At 37.2% G+C, this 19,819-nt stretch overlaps 1 protein-coding gene across 1 annotated transcript in view; it reads left to right on the top strand.

Annotated features, from left to right (window-relative positions):
- The window catches only part of LOC100366929 (gamma-tubulin complex component 5-like), a 57,888-nt gene that overhangs the window by 22,476 nt on the left and 15,593 nt on the right, over positions 1 to 19,819 (top strand). Inside the window, exons 6-10 of the mRNA XM_002738373.4 lie at positions 5,767 to 6,002; positions 8,034 to 8,123; positions 10,107 to 10,200; positions 10,696 to 10,906; positions 13,080 to 13,270. Coding sequence (XP_002738419.1) covers positions 5,767 to 6,002; positions 8,034 to 8,123; positions 10,107 to 10,200; positions 10,696 to 10,906; positions 13,080 to 13,270 — 822 coding nt within the window. The remainder of the gene's footprint in view (positions 1 to 5,766; positions 6,003 to 8,033; positions 8,124 to 10,106; positions 10,201 to 10,695; positions 10,907 to 13,079; positions 13,271 to 19,819) is intronic.

Raw genomic sequence — 19,819 nt, 5'->3', positions numbered from 1 at the left:
AGTTACTTCCCCATATGAACAGTCACCACCCCATATGAACAGTCACTTCCCCATATACCGTATTTATCCGGGTATAAGCCCAGGATCCTGAACATGGAAAATTGCCAAAAAGAAGGGGTGGGCGTTTGCCAGGAGATCCCCGGCAAAAAAAACAAAAATTCGCGAAAATTGACAACACGCAGATCGAACTGCAGCAGGGAATAGAACGGCAAATGAAAACATGCAACGGAAATAAATGAACAATATGCAACACTAGAAGTAAAACAAAAATAATGTATTGTTTATAATGTGACAAATAAACCAGAAATAATAAAAATCGACAGTGAGGAATCATTTGAATTAGGATTTTCCCGCCGACAAACACGCCCAATACGCGTGAACTCAAAATGAATTAAAATGTCAGGGGTTAAACTGCGTAAAATGATTTCCGGTCTCGACAAATTAAGAATCAACCGTCATACGAGATCAATAATAACTTACAAATTTACACAGTAAAAATTATAAAAATTCGTAGCTGTTTGAAAAAAGTTCTCAGATCTTTATTTGTACGTTCATTGCCATCTTCGTCAAACTCAAAACCCTCAAATGTCCAAGTCGGCGTCACTGTAGCCGTCGAACAAAATCCCTACAACTTATTCCTGGAGTTCGTCTATATCGTCCCACACAATTTGGACTTTTAATCCACGGATTTCGCAGTCTGTCAGCTTGGCACATTTCATTCATGATGATGTCTAATCATATTAAAGAGACAAGAAAAATGGGGTCGCTCTGCTGCGATGGCACAGGATGCTTTTGTTTACAGTCTAGCAATCATCTTTGACCTTTATGCATCTGCTTTACTGATTGGCTTAGAACGACATCACTACTAGTATTTCATCATAAAGGTCAAATCGTGACATTGCTTTCTTATCAGACTCGACGCTTATTAATCACGGTGAAAGTTATCATTCAGCAAGTTTCAGCGGTTGGAATGTCTCACTATAAGGATATCGCGGTGGACTTGAAACAGGAAGTTTTTTTTTTATCCAACGACAGAAGAATAGTTTTCATGACAGAAATGCAATAGCGGTGATAAAAGATGGTAAAAAAGTTGGCAGTCTTCGGCGTGACATTGCAAAATTGCTGGCCCCAGTTATGGATTCGCAAGCTGCTACAAAATATTTATAAAGCCAAAATAACGTGATTTCAACCATTCTCCCAGGTATGATTTGCTACAATATTGCAACATTGTTTTCATTGTCGACGACGCTAAAGCCGAACTAGTGTGACACTCGGGCTTGCTTAGCGGCTCTCCTTATACGATTTGCTTGAATCGTTTCTAAGGAAGCACAAACCAAACGGCCGGCCCATTTTAGGGCCACGACATATTCAAAAAGAGAACTACCGTTTGTGCTTTAATATTTATTACCAAACGCTTCAGCGTGGTATTAAGAGTTTGTTTTCAGGGGTGGGTGATACCAAGGTGGAAAATGGATGCACATAAGGGGTTAATTCCTTGAATTGCAATATAGAGGGTTCAGGCTGAAATACAATATATAGTGTTTTCATGTTTCGTCTGATATTTCTGTGGTATTCTGCTGCTGTAAGTAATGCACGATTTGTTCCGAAATTCAGTATATTGTGTGTATTCCAGGGTTATTCGTTTTTTGCTGAAAACACCCCTACTTTTTAGTGGCAGAGTTTGAATAGTCTCACTCCCACTGGGAAATCTGCATTGTTGCTTGAATGTGAGTTAATTAAACACATTTTCCAGACCGGCGAAAGAGTATGCAACAGCCAATTTTAACAGCCTGTCACGTGATTTTAGTCTGAATGTCAACAGGAAAAGAGGCTAGTCCATTTTACGCAGGAGTAATTGGGAGTAGAATATGTGAGGGATAGTATCAACAGAGATGTGTATAGTGAAAAGTAATATCTATCCTTCATTTACATCTCTGAGCATTTCTGTTTTAGTATATTGGTTTGAAAATGTTGAACTTGCATGATTTGCAATGTGTTTTTTTAATGGGACTCCCCTATTGATCGAATCCCGGGTTTGAACGACACGGCACATCACGTGATTCGTTTGAATACAATGCTGATGGCAAACATGCCGTGTTACTGCGGTACTCCACTGACGGGATGACTTACTAGTACTGCATGCTACAACTTCGCTTGTGATGTTGCTTGTTAGCCATGGATTACATGAATCTTGATTACCAGTCAAATGTTGCTCATTTGACGTTGGTAATCTTTATTTGGAACTGAGTAACTTCCTGGTACTTCGTACTATGATAAAACTCAGTCAACATACACCAAGTTCTCTCAATCGTAGTATTCCATGTGATGTACACCTAATATGCCAAAAATTTTGCTGAACGATTTGAACTGAATAAAAATAGCAGACGAAAATTTGTTTACAAAATAAAAATACTTCGGTTGCCAATGAAAACCGGTAAAAAACAAGCAATATGTTTTCGGCTGTTATCATGGAAGGGACATGAACGTGAAGCTAACGTCTGTTTATAACTAAAACCGGGCACCTTATACGAGGTTTGCAAAATAACATGGCAGTCATTAGAAGTCACTTTATTTTATTGTTAGGACGTATTCAGCCGTTAAATGTATTATTTCCAATCGTTTTGCGATAGTATTTTCTAGATTGGAAGCAGCATTTACATTTTATTCAAAGTTCAAAGCTGCGTTGGGATTCCGTTGACAGTGGTAACAATGTCGGCGCCGGTGATCTCTTACCAGTGCGCAACGTAGCCAAAATAAAAGGCATGATCATTTGGGCACTGCTATTACAAGACTTTGGCTGTTGCCATGGTAGCGGTGGGTCAGGATTGTTTTTCCAATTAGTGATGGTACGACCTGCCTGTCAAGTATGAACCGTGACAAAATCAGCCAAGCCAAAAAAAATCACAGAAGAGTTAAAAAGCCATTCCTGCTGAACAGTTACTCTAACTTCGGGGTCAACTTTCTCATTAATGAAAAAAGATATCAAAAATTCAAATAGTAACTTTTTGCCCACACTCCAGCCGAGTACAATGAGCTATGTCTGAGGTGTTGTATCACAGGGAGTTGGACAAACTATGTATTTTAATAAATTATTGAATAATAAAATGTTATATAACTTTTCTTTTACCCCCCTCCCCTTCCTGGTATCTATTTCAAGTATTTTTGTCAGGTTCAAATCGTTCACCAGCATTTTTGGCATGTTAGATGTACATCACATAGAATACTAGGATTGGGAGAACTTAATGTTTGTTGACCACCTGGAATCTGAGTTTTATAAATCTTGAAGGGCTCTCGGAAGATCCACCCGCTGCCTGGACCCGCAGTAAAATCTCCGATTAATATGGAGCCGCAACCATCAACATCGATATACCACGAGGTTTCTGCTGGCGACGTTGCGGCGTTACTCAGTTCCAAATAAAGATTACCAACGCCAAATTAGCAAAATTTAACCGGTAACCAAGACTCAGTCTATCCACGACAAGCAAGCAACATCACAAACGAGGTTGTAGTGTGCAGCTCACGAGTCAGCGACGACCGATTTCAAAGAAAGTCATTCCGTCAGTGGAGTACCGCAGTTGCACGGCATGTTTGCCAATGCACAGATCTGTGGAGGAACTTTTAACTTCAACATCAACCGTGTATCGTAGTCGCCCAGTTTAAGTTCTGGTTCTGTCGTGGTCCCAACTAAAGGGCGACAGTCGTCGTGTCGCGTCCTGTTCGATATGGGACTCATAGCGACGTATACAACGCGTGTAAAATACATTGTTTATTTACATGAAATTCGAACACGCGCTGTGCTACGACCACCGCGCTTAAACATCCACGAGTTATTTATTCGGACAAAGACTTAAATTAGACGTCTGATTATTTTATTTTCACACGTACAGCGACACGCGTTCTACACTGACAAGCGTTGCTAGGTCGCAGCACTGTCTTGGAGCATATTAATGGGCAATTGGTTCCCCGATCTAAATTTCTATCCCGGTTTGTTGCACGTTCTTTTTTTAATATGAAATAATCAAATATGGGACATGTGTATAATAACAGAACCCCACACCCTCCCCGTGGCTTCGCTCGTGAAAGTACGGCAGCAGGATACACCGCATCACTCGTGAAAATAACTTCCATACGCAATGAAAGCCACGGGGAGGGTATCTGTCATAATACTTCATTATCACTGAAAACATTTTTCCCCTGAAATAAATTCCAATGAATATGTCATTTCCCTCATACTATATTGAGACACAGCGCAGTGAAAATTAGATTCACATGTAATGCTTGAAAACATGTCAGCAAAAATAAATTAAGTGAAATTCTACTGACTTCATAATAGTTGGAAATGAACACATTACACCCGACCCTACCACTCCATATACAATGTAAACTACACCCCAAAACATCCTTTCACCCACAGTTACTACCGTGTTTCACCAGTGTATTCTATTTGACGTCAGGAGAAATTGAAATAAACAAAGTAATTATAATTTCAGCCTCTAGTTGACCACTGATTAAATAAACTACCTCGTCTTTATATCAACTTGCAGTTATTCGTTGCCTACATCAGTGACTTCAAAATATATGTTTCAATCCCAGGAATTTCACTCGCTGTTAATTGCATGGGAGTGGCAGTCTTTAATGAATTTCTATTGTCATGTCAACTTCTTGCGATTACTCGAACATTAAGCTGTAACCACATACCGCCTAGGTGCTGTAATTAAATCCTGGTGTAAGCACCATATGAACTATGAACAATGCATGTGAAGCCAGCTGTGGGGTATATTCAATCCTATAGATTTCTCATTGTTTGGTAACTATTTGCTGCAAATGCAACAAAAATCAATATAAAAAATATTACTCACACAGTATTCTACAGGTTACTTGTTCTTATAGACTTGCTGACTGTTATGATTCTGAAAATAATCAGCGGTGAATGAGCTGCCCTGAAGGCAGAAAGCTGTCACAGCTATTTTGCGTTCACCCCTTGTTTTACGCAATTAACAATTTTCATAAGTATCACGACAGACTTCAAGAAAGTCAACTGTTAATACAACCACAGTCAACGAATAGAAAATAGTTTTTTTTGTTTTGTGTAGAAAAAGACCCCCTGGGCGTGTGCCCGGATATGACCTCAACTTCTTTATTGTGTCAAAAGTGGGGGCTGGGCGTTTGTCCAGGCATGGGCTCTTACCCGGATAAGTACGGTAATCAGTCACCACTCCATATGAACAGTCACTTCCCCATAGAAAGTCACCACACAACATGAAGAGTCACTTCCCCACTTGAACAGTCACCACCCCGAACGAACAGTCACTCCCCCACACGAACACTCTTCCTCACATGTACAGTCACCACTCCACACAAACAATCACATCTCCACAGGAACATACTCCTCTCCACATGATTAGTCTCCAATCATAGTTGCCCATATGTATGTGAAATGTTAACATAGCAACTAAGTTAAAAGAAGAGAGCCCCTAAAAGTACATTTAAAGGGAAATCAAATTGGTCCAACAAATTATTATGTGTACCGGGTAGTTTATCATACATTTAATTAAAGGCTTTTTATAAAAATAATTTCTTAGATGCAGCCATAGTATGTACTCACCACTTGCTGCTACGTAGTACATGTACAGAAAAATGTGCACAGTTTTGTTGACAGTGTCCCTTTAACCATTCGAATGTCACAATTTTTCTTGTCAAAATTTTGGTGGTGCAAATTTTAGTGAACATAAACTATTGTTACAAAGTGTGTACGTTTTGTTTCAGGAGTGGTCCAATGATGAGGCAGCCTCGGAGCCAGAAGATGAAGTACAGGACTCTGGTATCCATGTCAACGAAAGTGATGATACTCTTGTAACAACAACCCTAGAACATAGCGAACATGTTGAACAGCATGCTGGGAAGGATTGGATATCTAATAATGTGGTGGTACAATATTGGCATGGTGATGTGGAAAAACATGTGTTTGGTGGTCATCCCACAAGTTCACTCGCTAAACAGTGGTATGTTGATTATAAAGTTTATAGGGATTGGCTAACTTAGAATCTTGTCAGATGATTTAGTTGATACACTGCATTACGCAATTTAATTCTAAATCATCAAACTAAAATTTTGTAAATTTTCTATTGACATATTATCATATGCTGCATTTCATACGTTTGCAGAAAGACTTACCAAACTATCTAGCATGTGTAGTAACGGATGCGAGGCAATTAGGTGTCGTACACGAGTGCCGGTTCGAGTCACGCATGCAGTACGTGTTTACTTTGATTTGACGTTGTATTTACCTTGCTGTTTATTCGGTGGCATTTGCTTACTTTACTTTCTATGTCTACAGCAACTATGAGTTTACAATTATTTCTCAGTACTTATCTAGCACCACCTACGTACTGTCAGAGCTTTTGTTGTCAAACCACAAAATGTTGTCAAATAATATACTGTATTAAAAAGTATTTTTAATATTTTCGCTTGTATTTTATTTTTGCTATTTTCGCTGAAGGAATGATTCAGTGAGAATAAAATCCAGCGAATATATCTTTTTCCCTGTATTTCCCAAATACATACAACATAATCAGACTAACATCTCGGAAGCATAAATTTGTGTTTAATGCTACCCTGATAAAAGACAATTGTGATTAAAAGTACAATTTCTACAACTCAACATCATATGCACCTTTAATTATCCATTTTGATAGGGAAATTTTGTAGACCATTTACTAAAAATATTTCTTTCAGATCTGGTTATATTTTGGCGAAATTGTTTTGTTCAGTGATATAATATAATAAAACATTATCTACTTTTATTTGTATATTTCTGATATCTAATTTTATATATGTTTTGTCCAAAGAAGAGAGCTGACATTCTTCCTTATTAGTCCCCGTCGGTCTTCGTCCGTGCGTCCGTCCATGCGTCCGTCGGTCTGCAGTCATATTTCAGAATCCTTTGGACTGATTCCGTTCATTCTTTGCATGTTCCTAGTATGTGGGACATATGCACATGCAGTGGTTTAGCGTTTCGATTCAAAATGGCCGACTGGCAGCCATCTTGTTTTTTGAAAATGTTGTATTTTGGACATGTCAGTTTTCATTCAAATTTGGTACATAGATTATACATGTTAAGATACATGTCCTCTGACTGTCTGTGCATCCGTCTGTCCAGCCGCGCGTCGTTCGTCTGCGCGTCCGTCCGTCGTTCGTCTGCGCATCCGTCCGTCTGTCCGTCCGGAGTCATTATTCTGAATCCTTTCACCCGATTCTGTTCATTCTTTGCATGTGTCTAGTACTTTATGTTAGACATATGCACATGCAGTGGTTTAGCGATTCGATTCAAAATGACCGACTGGCAGCCATCTTGTTTTTTGAAAATGTTGTATTTTAGACATGCTTTGTCAGTTTTCATTCAAATTTGGTACATAGATTATACATGTTAGAATACATGTCCGCTGACCGTCTGTGCATCCGTCCGTCTGTCTGCGCATCCGTTTTTTTTTTAAATGTGGTATCTTGGACATGCTTTGTCAGTTTTCATTCAAATTTGACATGTCCACGACAATTTGTTTCAAAATCGGATCAAGGATGGCCAATTGACAGCCATCTGACTTTTTGGCCTTACTACTATATTTCCAAGATATATGTACACATCATACATGTCACTTTGTTTCATAATCAGATCAAAGATGGCCAAATGTTTTTATCTCTGTCACCCATGTATCATTTTCATTGATATTTAGCATGTCATAAATGGATACATGTACATGTCGTTTCAATTTGCAATTTGATCAAATATTGTTTGTTTAAAATGTGAAAACTTGGATATGCTTTCACTTCTGATCTATGTTTTTCTTTGCTATGTCTTAAACCGGAGGAGTTGTCACACAACACATGTTTGAACTTGATGTAAATAAACAATCTGTTGTATACACTCGCGACAACTCTTCCACTTTAATATGACAAGCACAAAGAGAACTTTCAAAAATTTAACAGGGACTGTTTCATTTTCAATGACTTGTTTTTTCTTATATTTCTTTTTAAAGGGATTTGTATCTTTATGAAAAGCAGCCATTTCATCAGTTTGGAAGTAAATTTACAATGACGGAAACACAGGTTGTGAGAGAGACGATATGGTAAGTAGAATAGAATAGAATAGAAATGCATATACCGTTCTATTAGTAGTGCATATGCTTACGTAAATACAGTGGTGTTTCTATAATCAAAATAAGTAATCAATTGTTGGTTTATATGCCCTTCTATTAGAGATGTGTTTCTACCGTACTTATCCGGGTAAGAGCCCATGCCTGGACAAACGCCCACCCCCCACTTTTGACACAATAAAGAAGTTGAGGTCATATCCGGGCACACGCCCAGGGGGTCTTTTTCTACACAAAACAAAAAACTATTTTCCATTTGTTGACTGTGGTTGTATTAACAGTTGACTTTCTTGAAGTCTGTCTTGATACTTATAAAAAAAATTAATTGCGTAAAACAAGGGTTGAACGCAAAATAGCTGTGACAGCTTTCTGCCTTCAGGGCAGTGCGTTCACCACTGATTTTTTTCAGAATCATAACAGTCAGCAAGTCTATAAAAATAAATATTAAAGCAGAAACAGTAGTTCTCTTTTTGAAATATGTCGTGGCCCTAAAAAGGGCCGGTCGTTTGGTTTGTGCTTCCTTGGAAACGATTCAAGCAAATCGTATAAGGAGAGCCGCTAAGCAAGTGTCGCACTCGTTCGGCTTTAGCGTCGTCGACAATGAAAACAAACTTGCAATATTGTAGCAACCCGTACCTGGGAGAATGGTTGAAATTACGTTATTTTGGCTTTATAAATATTTTGTAGCAGCTTGCGAATCCATAACTGGGGCCAGCAATTTTGCAATGTCACGCCGAAGACTGCCAACTTTTTTACCATTTTTTATCACCGCTATTGCATTTCGGTCATGAAAACTATTCTTCTGTCGTTGGATAAAAAAAAAACTTCCTATTTCAAGTCCACCGCGATATCCATATAGTGAGACATTCCAACCGCCGGAACTTGCTGAATGATAACTTTCACCGTGATTAATAAGCGTCGAGTCTGATATGAAAGCAATGTCACGATTTGATTGGTAATCAGTAAAGCAGATGCATAAAGGTCAAAGATGATTGCTAGACTAAACAAAAGCATCGTGTGCCATCGCAGCAGAGCGACCCTATTTTTCTCGTCTCTTTATTATGATTAGACATGAATGAAAAGTGCCAAGCTGACAGACTGCGAAATCCGTGGATTAAAAGTGCCAAGTCCAAATTGTGTGGGACGATATCGACGAACTTCAGGAATAAGTTGTAGGGATTTTGTTCGACGGCTACAGTGACGCCGACTTGGACATTTGAGGGTTTTGAGTTTGACGAAGATGGCAATGAACGTACAAATAAAGATCTGAGAAGTTTTTTTCAAACAGCTACGAATTTTTATAATTTTTACTGTGTAAATTTGTAAATTATTATTGATCTTGTATGACAGTTGATTCGTAATTTGTCGAGACCGGAAATCATTTTACGCAGTTTAACCCCTGATATTTTAATTCATATTGAGTTCACGCGTATTGGGCGTGTTTGTCGGCGGGAAAATCCTAATTCAAATGATTCCTCACTGTCGATTTTTATTATTTCTGGTTTATTTGTCACATTATAAGCAATACATTATTTTTGTTTTACTTCTAGTGTTACACGTTTTCATTTGCCGTTCTATTCCCTGCCGCAGTTCGATCTGCCTGTTGTCAATTTTCGCGAATTTTCGTTTTTTTTGCCGGGGATCTCCTGGCAAACGCCCACCCCTTCTTTTTGGCAATTTTCCATGTTCAAGACCCTGGGCTTATACCCAGATAAATACGGTAATAGAGCAATAAGGTAATTGAACAGAATATAATATCACAGAATAGAATTGTATTCATAATAGCATATAATAAAATAGAATAAGATAGAATAGATTTGAATTGATAATAATATCTTATAATTGAATGGGATAGAATAAAATAGCTTATGCTTATAATTTAATAGCATAGAATATATCTAATAGAATAGAATCATTTTCCAACTTGTTTTACATGTTTGTATATTGTATATTTTACAGGTTATTATTTGGTATGTCTGATATGTTTGTATATAAGTATACTGACAACAAATGTACATGTAATGCAGATATTCAAGTCTCACATCTCACACCGGTAAGTCTCTTTATTATAAACTTGCATTACATGTGACCAAAGCTAAGCCTTGATTACATGTACATAAAATGGATACAGATATTGGAGTGGTTGCTAATGTCACTTGTGTTTTTCAATGTGATGGAAATAAACATAATCATGTGTTTTAAAATTTGAGCGTTGAACAAGGTGATGATTTAATGTACCTTGCTTCATTCTTAGGTTGACAGAGAGATTTGCAACACAGCTTGATTAAACAATCAAGTATTGCCACCATTCTATAGCACTGATAGAATTTTATAAGCCATCACTCCTCTTGCATGCCTGACAGATCTGATGTCAGTTGATTGTTCAAGTATCTGTCATTCTCTGTCATTTCTGTTCTGTTTAAAAATATTTACATGATATTTCATCTGCCGTCCACATACTCACAACATCATCTGTAACAAACTTTGAAAGATTGTTTTACTTTTATCTATATTATGCTAATTGGTGTATTTCATGGTATATTTTCAGAATGCACTGTATAGTTTGCTGTATTATTTTGCAAGATATGGTCAGATGGTATACCATTTACATCAGTTTATTGAAGAGATTATTACCCATAGTGGAAATATTGATTACAAAGTATCACAAACATTCCAGGCATTCGCGTCATCACTCTCCTGTTTTCTACAACAATTTAAATCAGAACTTTGTATTATAGAAAAGGATATAATGAAGCAAGGTAGGGTGGTACATGTAGTTACTATATATATCGTACACTAAATAAAAAAATGTTACATTATGATATTTGCAAAATGATTGATAGTGAATTTGTACCATCAGAAAGTACCAGGATGTGTGACCTTTTAACCTTTTCAACATCAGATTTCTCGCCAAAATTTGTCAGCACTTTTTTTCTTATATTCTTCAATATTTCTGGAAATGAAACCGAATTTTGGAGCCAGCAGACAAAATTTGAGTCATTGAGGGAAACTGGTTGGTGAAAAGGTTATAGCATTACAGTTGAGCCAAACTAAAAGTTGTCAGAATTGAATGTTTTTATCAATATCACCTCAAATAAGCACCATACTTGATAACTGTGGAATAGGAAATATTTACTGGGTTTGATTTTAGAACATTTGATGTTGCAGAGAACTGGGTTTCAAATTGGTTTGTGAAAGAAACAAAACATGTTATCGTTAAATTGGAATATATCCTGGGTTTTAATTTAGTGCATCTAGCTGCCAGCAAAATAAGTGAAAATAAAACTCTATAAATAAATAAGCCCTGTACAGTAGTGTAACAAAGTGGTTCATATATTGTATTTAATACATGTATAGTATAAAGTTTGATACACTATAATATTCATCACTTTTATTAGCTCTGCTGTCATTGCAGATGACCCAGCGGAGCTGTTGGTATGGGGGTCTCTCCGGCGGCGTCCAGTGTCCAGCGTAAAGTTTTCCTTTAAATGACTTCTTCTTCAAAAGTACCAATTACATTCATATTTGTACCAAAGATACTTGGGGTGGTCCTCTGTCAGATTTGTTAAATTCGTCTCAAAATATGGAAATTTGGATTTTTAGTGAATATTTTTGGTAAAAAATGTTATTTTCGACAACTAGTCCTGAACCGTAAGTCTAATTGCTTTCATATTTGTAGCTAGGATACCTGGGGTGGTCCTCTGTCAGATTTGTTAAATTCGTCTCAAAATATGCAAATTTGGCTTTCAGTGAATATTTTTGTCATTTTTGGTAAAACATGTTATTTTCGACAACTAGTCTGAAACCATAAGTCCAAATGCTTTCATATTTCCAGCAATGATACTTGGGATGGTTCTCTGTCAGATTTGTTAAATTGGTGTCAAAATATTCAAATTTGGATTTTTAGTGAACAATTTTTTCATGTCTTATGTAAAACTGGAGTAATTGACTCTCTTATATCTGATCATAAGATTATTACTGCACAGATTTATTGAACAATTACGTATATGTATAATGTTATTAGGAAGGATAACATTTCAAAAAATTGACCACAATTTTCAAACAAAACATTTTTTTTTTAATTTTCTCGACTATTTCTCAGGTTTTTGCACACACACGATTTCTTAAGTTTAGCCTCAATGATGTTTGTCCAATGAAATGCACTATCCTTATGAACACTATAAAAGTTCATAATTGTATTAACTCAAGTGCAATGTTCTCTAAATGACTGACTATGAATATTACCACTACAATGCCACTTTACTGATTCTTGTTCCATGATAATGAAGACAGCAGAGCTATTTCAACCGTCAGGTCGCTTGTTAAATATGATTCCAGAATAATTTAGTTTCAAGAGTGGAATTTGAGTAAAAACAATTGGTTTTCAAATGGCCTATCAACATTTTTAAATTTGGGGTACAGGACTCATTGGCTGTATTTACAAAATTGTCCTGATTTGTAGTGGTTTATACAAACCCAATGAACCCTCTGTATCGATCTCTGGACAGCCACCTACTATCACTGAAAATATCTTTTTTTTTGTGTCTTTGATTTTTTTTTGGACAAACAATGAAATAAATTTCCTATTCCAGTCTGATTTATAGTTTTCATTAAAAATATCTTGCTGTCAACAACAACAGTATTTTGTTACAAGTTGTTTCTGATACAGCCGCTCTATACTTCTTCACAATAATGTTGATGATTTTCTTGGTACCGTAAAATCTGTATTAGAAGCCGCATCCCTAATAGAAGTCGCACCCATTCCTTTTGAATAATTGAGAACCAAAAATTCATCATTTCTCATATGTGTAGATGCTCTATTAGAAGCCGCATCCCCTCTGTTGCATTGTACCATTTTAATAGAAGCCGCGGTTTCTAATACAGATTTTACAGTATTACATGTCTTTGATATCTTGTCTTTTATCACTATAGATAAGAATGTAAGTTTGAGTGAACTGAAGGAAAGAATTCAACCACAGTTAGAAGTTGTGGCTACGTTATATGATATATACAATATTGGAGTTAATAACAGTAATGGCAATAGTGCTGTATTATTAACGGCATTCTATAACACACTGTTAGAGTTACAAAGCAATACAGTGGAAAATACAGATAGACTTAAGGTATGTTCATATGTCTTTATGTACTTCAAAGTTGTATTACTGAATGCTGCCGTAAATTCGCCCTTGGCCATTAAACGGCAGTTTGGGCGATTTTTCTGCAGTTTTTAAAAGTTGTTTTTTAAATATTTTGGCATAATTTTTCGGACATTTCAACCTTTCCTGATGCCTAATAGAGTCTATTTAAGTTTTTATTCAAGAGTATGTTTATTGTGACTACTCAGACTGGCGTGAATGGGTAAGCTTCATTTCAACAATCAGCTGTTAACACTGTAAACAATGTTAAATTATTCATCTAATGCTCAGTTTATCTTTTGACAAATTTTATGATTTGAAAAAAAAATCATGCCGTTTTTCCATCAAAATCCAAGCCAAAAGATCGTACTACAACATCAGCGAATCTATTCCGCGTTGCGTTCAATAACATTAACATATTTAAATGAGCTATGGTAATTTGAACACGTTGGCATCATCCAGCATTTTGATTGGTTAATTAGCAATTTGACCTACTAGTATTAGGCCAACTCATGCAAGAGAAAGAACATGCAGATACCCAACATCATCAAGCGTTTATATGTGACTGGAATCATTTGCTTACGATGAAACTAAGTTGAACTTTAGTTGCATTTCAGAACAATTCAACAAATTTACTTTTTGTATGTTATTATAATCATTACTGAGTAATAATCAACAATTGTGAAACGCAGCATTGCAGAATTGCGCAACCGTGATCATTTCCTGCTATGCAATGTTCGTTTTTATTTGAAACTTTGTTTAGAATATACTTTCGTTACCATTAAAATAAAAAAAAAATGTATTTGACGTACCATGTTCGTTAATGTGATTTTTTGGAGAAAAATGACACTGGGTGACATCGTAATGTAATTTTAGGCGGTCTACTTTTTAATTCAGCAAGAAAAAAATGTATCAAATTTTAGATTAGCTTCTTCAATAGTGTCTTTCGTCTTGGGTGGCCCAACTGTCCGCGTAGTTGGATTTTTTAATGAAAATAGAAGTCCCCAAACAATATTTGATGATCTTTTTTTGAAATTTTGAACCTTGAATAAGCGCCCACCAGTCGTGAAATCGCCCAGGACAATTTTTCGGATGGGTGAATTTACAGCAGAATCTAGTACCTTGCATAGTTTGTTGAGCCCTTAAACATATGATGTATTTAACAGAGCATACATGTGTTTATGTAGATAATTGAGTTATGTCCTTGGTTGAAATAAGTCATATTCTAATGATTCGTCATGTACAAAATGCAATTTTTGGTCCACATGTGCTTCTAATTGAGCAAATAGAGTATATACGAGATTCTACATTTATACGTTCTCGCATAAAATTTTTTGCACTTTTCTATTATATTCTTCAATATTTATGGAAATGAACCCTAATTTTGGTGTCAACAGACAAAATTTGAGTCAATTTTCAGTTTTTACTCAAAAAAATTGGCTATCTTGTTGCAATCTTCTGATGGAAAGTGCAGACTATAAACAGGACTATTTTGTGAATTTGTGATGAAAAGAGGGAAATAGTGGTAAAGGTTAATAAAATCAAATAGTGAGGTGCCTAATGCTGTACAAGAAAGAGATCAAAATCAAAATGGGAAATGCTTGACTCTGAAGTTTGTTTTTGTATTAAGGTCATTTTCAGAATTGACACTTATTGACATCCTAGAATGCTGAGAACAAAAATTAGGAGAAACAAGGAGAACAGGAGCGCATCACCCTCATACCATGGTCATGCACCCCCTTACTTTCTGGCAACCATAAAATTCTGATTGACCAGGGATCCCATGTTGCCACAGTCTTCAACTGTGACCTGTCTGATAGTAATTTTGGCCCCAAGCAAACCATAGAATGCTCCATTTTAACTTTAGAATTATCAAAAACTCCACACCCTGATAGGGAGAACCCTATCTCCCCCACTTGGTGGCGCCGCTGAATTGCAGTGCTCCCTCTTGCAGTTCTTTTCTAGAAAAACCCCTGCCGAAAATATGATCACAAAAGTATCTGCAGAATTTTTAGTATGCCGATGAAAATGTATTGTTTTTCTTGGTTCTAAACATTCCAGTACTATTACTATTATTTGTACTGGTACTACAGTCAAAAGCTATTTTCGCTGAGATTCCTTGAAAATAAAATCCAGCGAATATATTTTTTTCCCTATATTTCACATTAAACTCATCAAAAATCAGTGAAAATAAATTTAATACACAACACCTAAAAAGCCTTTTCAGCGAAAATTAATTCCAGCGAAAATAAAGTATTCCACAGTACCTTTATATAAAGACCACTTCCCCATAGTGTGACCACCTTTGAGCTGACCCAATGCAATTTACATGTAAAGTCACCTGTACTTTAAAGACTACCGGTACCTATATAATGTAACAAGTGACCAATCTTTTGTACCAGTTTGGTCTAATGAACCTCACATGAAGTGTTCCGTTTTTGCTCCTAGTAATTGGTCATTTTACTTTCACTATGAGATCTTGCATAATGTGTGAAAGACGTGAATCAAACGTCAGCTGCAAAAATTAAATGATTTGATTTTGAACTTGAGATTTTTTTTTCATAGTTCAATGTTTAAAATCTTTCAGAGGTGGAGTATGGCATTGACATATCCTTACTCATGAAAATTGTTTCGTGTTTGTCAAATCCCATATGATTTTTAAGTGCAATTTCACGCATAATGTGTGATCTGACAGTGGATGAAAAATTGTCTATAGTTACCTAATGGCATTCATAAAAACAAAAGTTACTGTGACCTACTCAGTGTCCCTTTAAAATAACATTTTCACTGCTACGAAATTTCATGATTGTCCTTGACTCATGAATTTTTTAAAAATTTCCTCCCGCTGAATTTGATTGGTTTACATACAGTATGTACATGCCAAAGATGCTATTCTCTACATTGATATTTTTAATTTAATCAAAGCAAACATAATTCTTAACAAATTGCCTCTTAATCTGAGAAATTATAGTCATATTTTATACATGAAATAATCAACATTCTTAGAAGGACTATCTGTCTATATATTATAATTTCTTTTATTGAAGTATTTTGGGTGGTCATTATAGATTAAACTGTATTTAAATTTCATTACAACTGTTATCAGTAGCATCATATGAAACCTTTGACAGCTAATCAGATCAGGTGTGCAAGGTCTATTAATTCAGGTCCTGATGAAGTCTAGCATTCTGGGGACACCCAATTTCAATACCAACATTTCTTAAAACGGCTGAAATTGTGAAATAAATGTTTGTCTATTTTGCATAAGGACATTCAGGTGGGGCATCCAGGCCCTCGCCTTCAGGGCCTCTATGAATGTAAGAAGAGATTGACAAACTGCTGTTTCACAGCATAACTTAAAGCAGGGGAGTCGTCACCTGCACATGCTTAGATGATCATAGCTTGTCATTGTTTACAAGCAAGCATCTACCCATGAGCCTTTGCGTTTTAAGCATGTGTCGATTGGGACTCAATTTCTGCGTGTACGCATGTGACAACCCTACTACTTTAAAACAAATATTAAAAGTCATATAGCCAAAAGGATTATGGCAATGAGTGGAATATACTGGGGGAAGTGTGCCCTCTAAGCTACTATGATGTACTATTGTGGCAAAGAGATTTGCTGAGATGGAAATTCACTGGTACATCATGAACGCAACAGAAAAATGTACATTGATAAAGTGATCTTGAAAAACACTTTACCAGTACTACCAGTTTCACTGGTACTATAGTTACAGAATTTGTATATTTCTGAAATGAAATTATTTTTTTGAAACAGCATAAGTGTCAAAACGAAGTAAAAACCAGGGCCACAACAATTTTTTGTTTATGTCCCAAATCATACCTACATTCATATAAATTTTGTTGTTGTTTTTGAAAATCTCTTTCCCCAGCAGTATATAAAACAAGCTGTCTAAATTTTATTTTGGGAGATTGATATTGCCCCAACTTTGATCTGCAGAAGTACTCTATGGCAAACAGTAGTTACACAAACCACACTGTTGTATTTGTCTATGGAGACAGTGGAGTTTCTATACCTACTGGCCTCTCTTTCAGTTCTTCTGAAACAGGAAGTGTTTGAGGGCGCTCGACTTATAAAAGGCGTCTATAAAATATAACAGTGTATCACAATCCCAGGTCTGGAAATGGCTATTGTCTAAGGTGTGAATTACCCGCTGTGCTTAGACTGCGCTGGGTATGGCTTTCCGCGAAGCATAGTCTCTTGATATCAGAGCATTCTATTGAAACGAACAATTCATTGTTCCCTTCATGTTCTAGTTTTTACAACCGAAAAAAACATATATTTTGATAATTTATATAGATTTAGAAGCTCAACACAAGTCTTTAGCTGGCAAGTCTTTCTATAGTGGCATATTGACATTATTATTCGTGAATATCGCATTTAAATTTCAGGGACTCAGTCAGGGATCGGGAACTTGGAACATGTCTAACAACCTTGACCGGGTGGGCCCTTCTATTCGTCATGTGTTTTAGAAAGATCAATGTTTTTTAGTTTATTGGATAGTTTAAACCCAGTGTAGTTGTTGGATCGGTTCATTGTGCTAGTTTTATTATATTATACTGTAGAATACTTTATTTTCGCTTGGAATTTATTTTCGCTATTTTCGCTGAAGGGATGATTCCGTGAAAATAAAATCCAACGAATATACTTTTTTTCCTATATTCCACATTAATCTCATCAAAAATCAGTGAAAATAAATTCCAAGCAAAACGCCGAAAAAGCCTTTTCAGCGAAAATAAATTCCAGCGAAAATAAAGTATTCAACAGTATACAGTATACGTATCATATTTAGGCATCACTTTTTCCGTTCAAAATAAAGATGGCCTCTCGCCGATTCATTGCCATTCGAATTTTCGTGTCATTATTTTTGTTTCCAAGCATATATTTGGAATGTAGTTTACAATGCTGGTGACATCATGTCTCTAAGAATAACATCCTGCAGTATCAATTCTTTAGCACTGCCAGAAATTGAGTAGGCAGACCTTTTTTTTCGCCCTAATGAGAATTTATTTACGAGCGTCATTTTGTTTTTAATTTACTAACTTGCTCGACGCGAGTCAGCGGGTTGGCCCATTTTATAGTATGAAAACTATGTTCAACCATAATATTTTTTTTCAATGTGAATAAGATATTATTTAGGTCAACTTGAATATGAAAGGTATGAATCACTGCTTGACATTTATAAGGATTATGTCGAATGTAAATCAGGCTATACAACTGGAATAATAGGTGAAGATTACAAGAGCTTTGTAATTTGAACTATTTTTTGTCTACTGGCAGAAATACAATGCCATGTCATTTCCCAGACTTAAGTCTTATCCTGCCAGCACCATGTTTGTTCGCATTGGTTGTTACATTGATTTCAATGGAAAACAAAAGAGAAATCCAGTCAAGTGATCACAACACTGATAATATAAATTACCTCAGACCGTTATCTCAGTTATAAGCCTAATCATATATCTGAGAATAAGAAAGTCTCTGGTATGACTCTGGTAACAGATGCCTCCCCCCAAGGTTGGGGAGCGCATCTATTGGACGAACAAGCCCAAGGATATGGCCCCCGCATTAGTTTCGGGACTACCATATCAACCGGCTCAAACTGAAAGCAGTGTACTTAGCACTACCATGCTTTCTACTCGTAGTTCGAGACCACAGAGTCCTGCTCCGCACAGGCAGCGCAGCGGTGGTCACCTTCAAGGAGGGAGGGGGGGCGTTCCCCATCGTTGTCAGTCCTAGCGGAGCGAATCCTCCTTTGGTGCCTGGAATACAATGTGGAGCTAACCGCACACCACCTTCCAGGGGTGAGGAACAGTCTGGCAGACGCCCTTTCAGGGCGGCTCTGTCTCCAGAACACTGAGTGGCTGATACCCCAGTGGGTACCCTCCAGGCTATTTCGGCTGTGGGATGGTCCAAGGTTAGACCAGTTTGCGGCACCCCGTACGTAACACTCCTGCCGACTCCAGGAGCCTGGGCCAGGGTCGCTTTGCTAATCCTGTGGACCCACTTAGTTGTGTACGCCTTTCCTCCCTTCCCACTAGTTCACCAGGCACCGGAGAAAACTTCGACAGGTGCACACCTGCATATTATCATTGGTCGCACCCAATTGGCCAAGCAAGGCCTAGTTTCCACTTCTGTCGGAAATGCTAGTCGAAACACCAGTAGTGCTTTCGGACTTACCGGACCTGCCGTCCCAACCAGACGGCGCACTACCAACAAGCCCAGCGGGTATCACTTACACGCATAGAGGCTCTCAGACCCGCACATACGAAAGCCTTATCTGAGCAGGCTGCCAATGTCCTGGCCAGGGCGAACAGGGATTCCACCAACGTGGCCTACATTTCTAGGCTGTGAGCATACACTGATCGGTGTAGCAGAAGGGAGATTGATCCATACCATCCCTCTATTGGCCAGGTAGCAGGCTCCTTCGTCCACCTGTTTGACGAAGTGGGTTTGCCCCACGCAGCGATCGTTGGCTACAGGTCGGCCTTGTCCCCGCCATTGAGAACGTACAGGAA

This window comes from Saccoglossus kowalevskii, chromosome 14, assembly GCF_978046115.1.
Source record: "Saccoglossus kowalevskii chromosome 14, keSacKowa6.1, whole genome shotgun sequence".
Classification (NCBI taxonomy): Eukaryota; Metazoa; Hemichordata; class Enteropneusta; family Harrimaniidae; genus Saccoglossus; species Saccoglossus kowalevskii.
The sequence above is the reverse complement of the archived record's forward strand: the minus strand, read 5'-3'. Positions and strand labels throughout refer to the sequence as shown.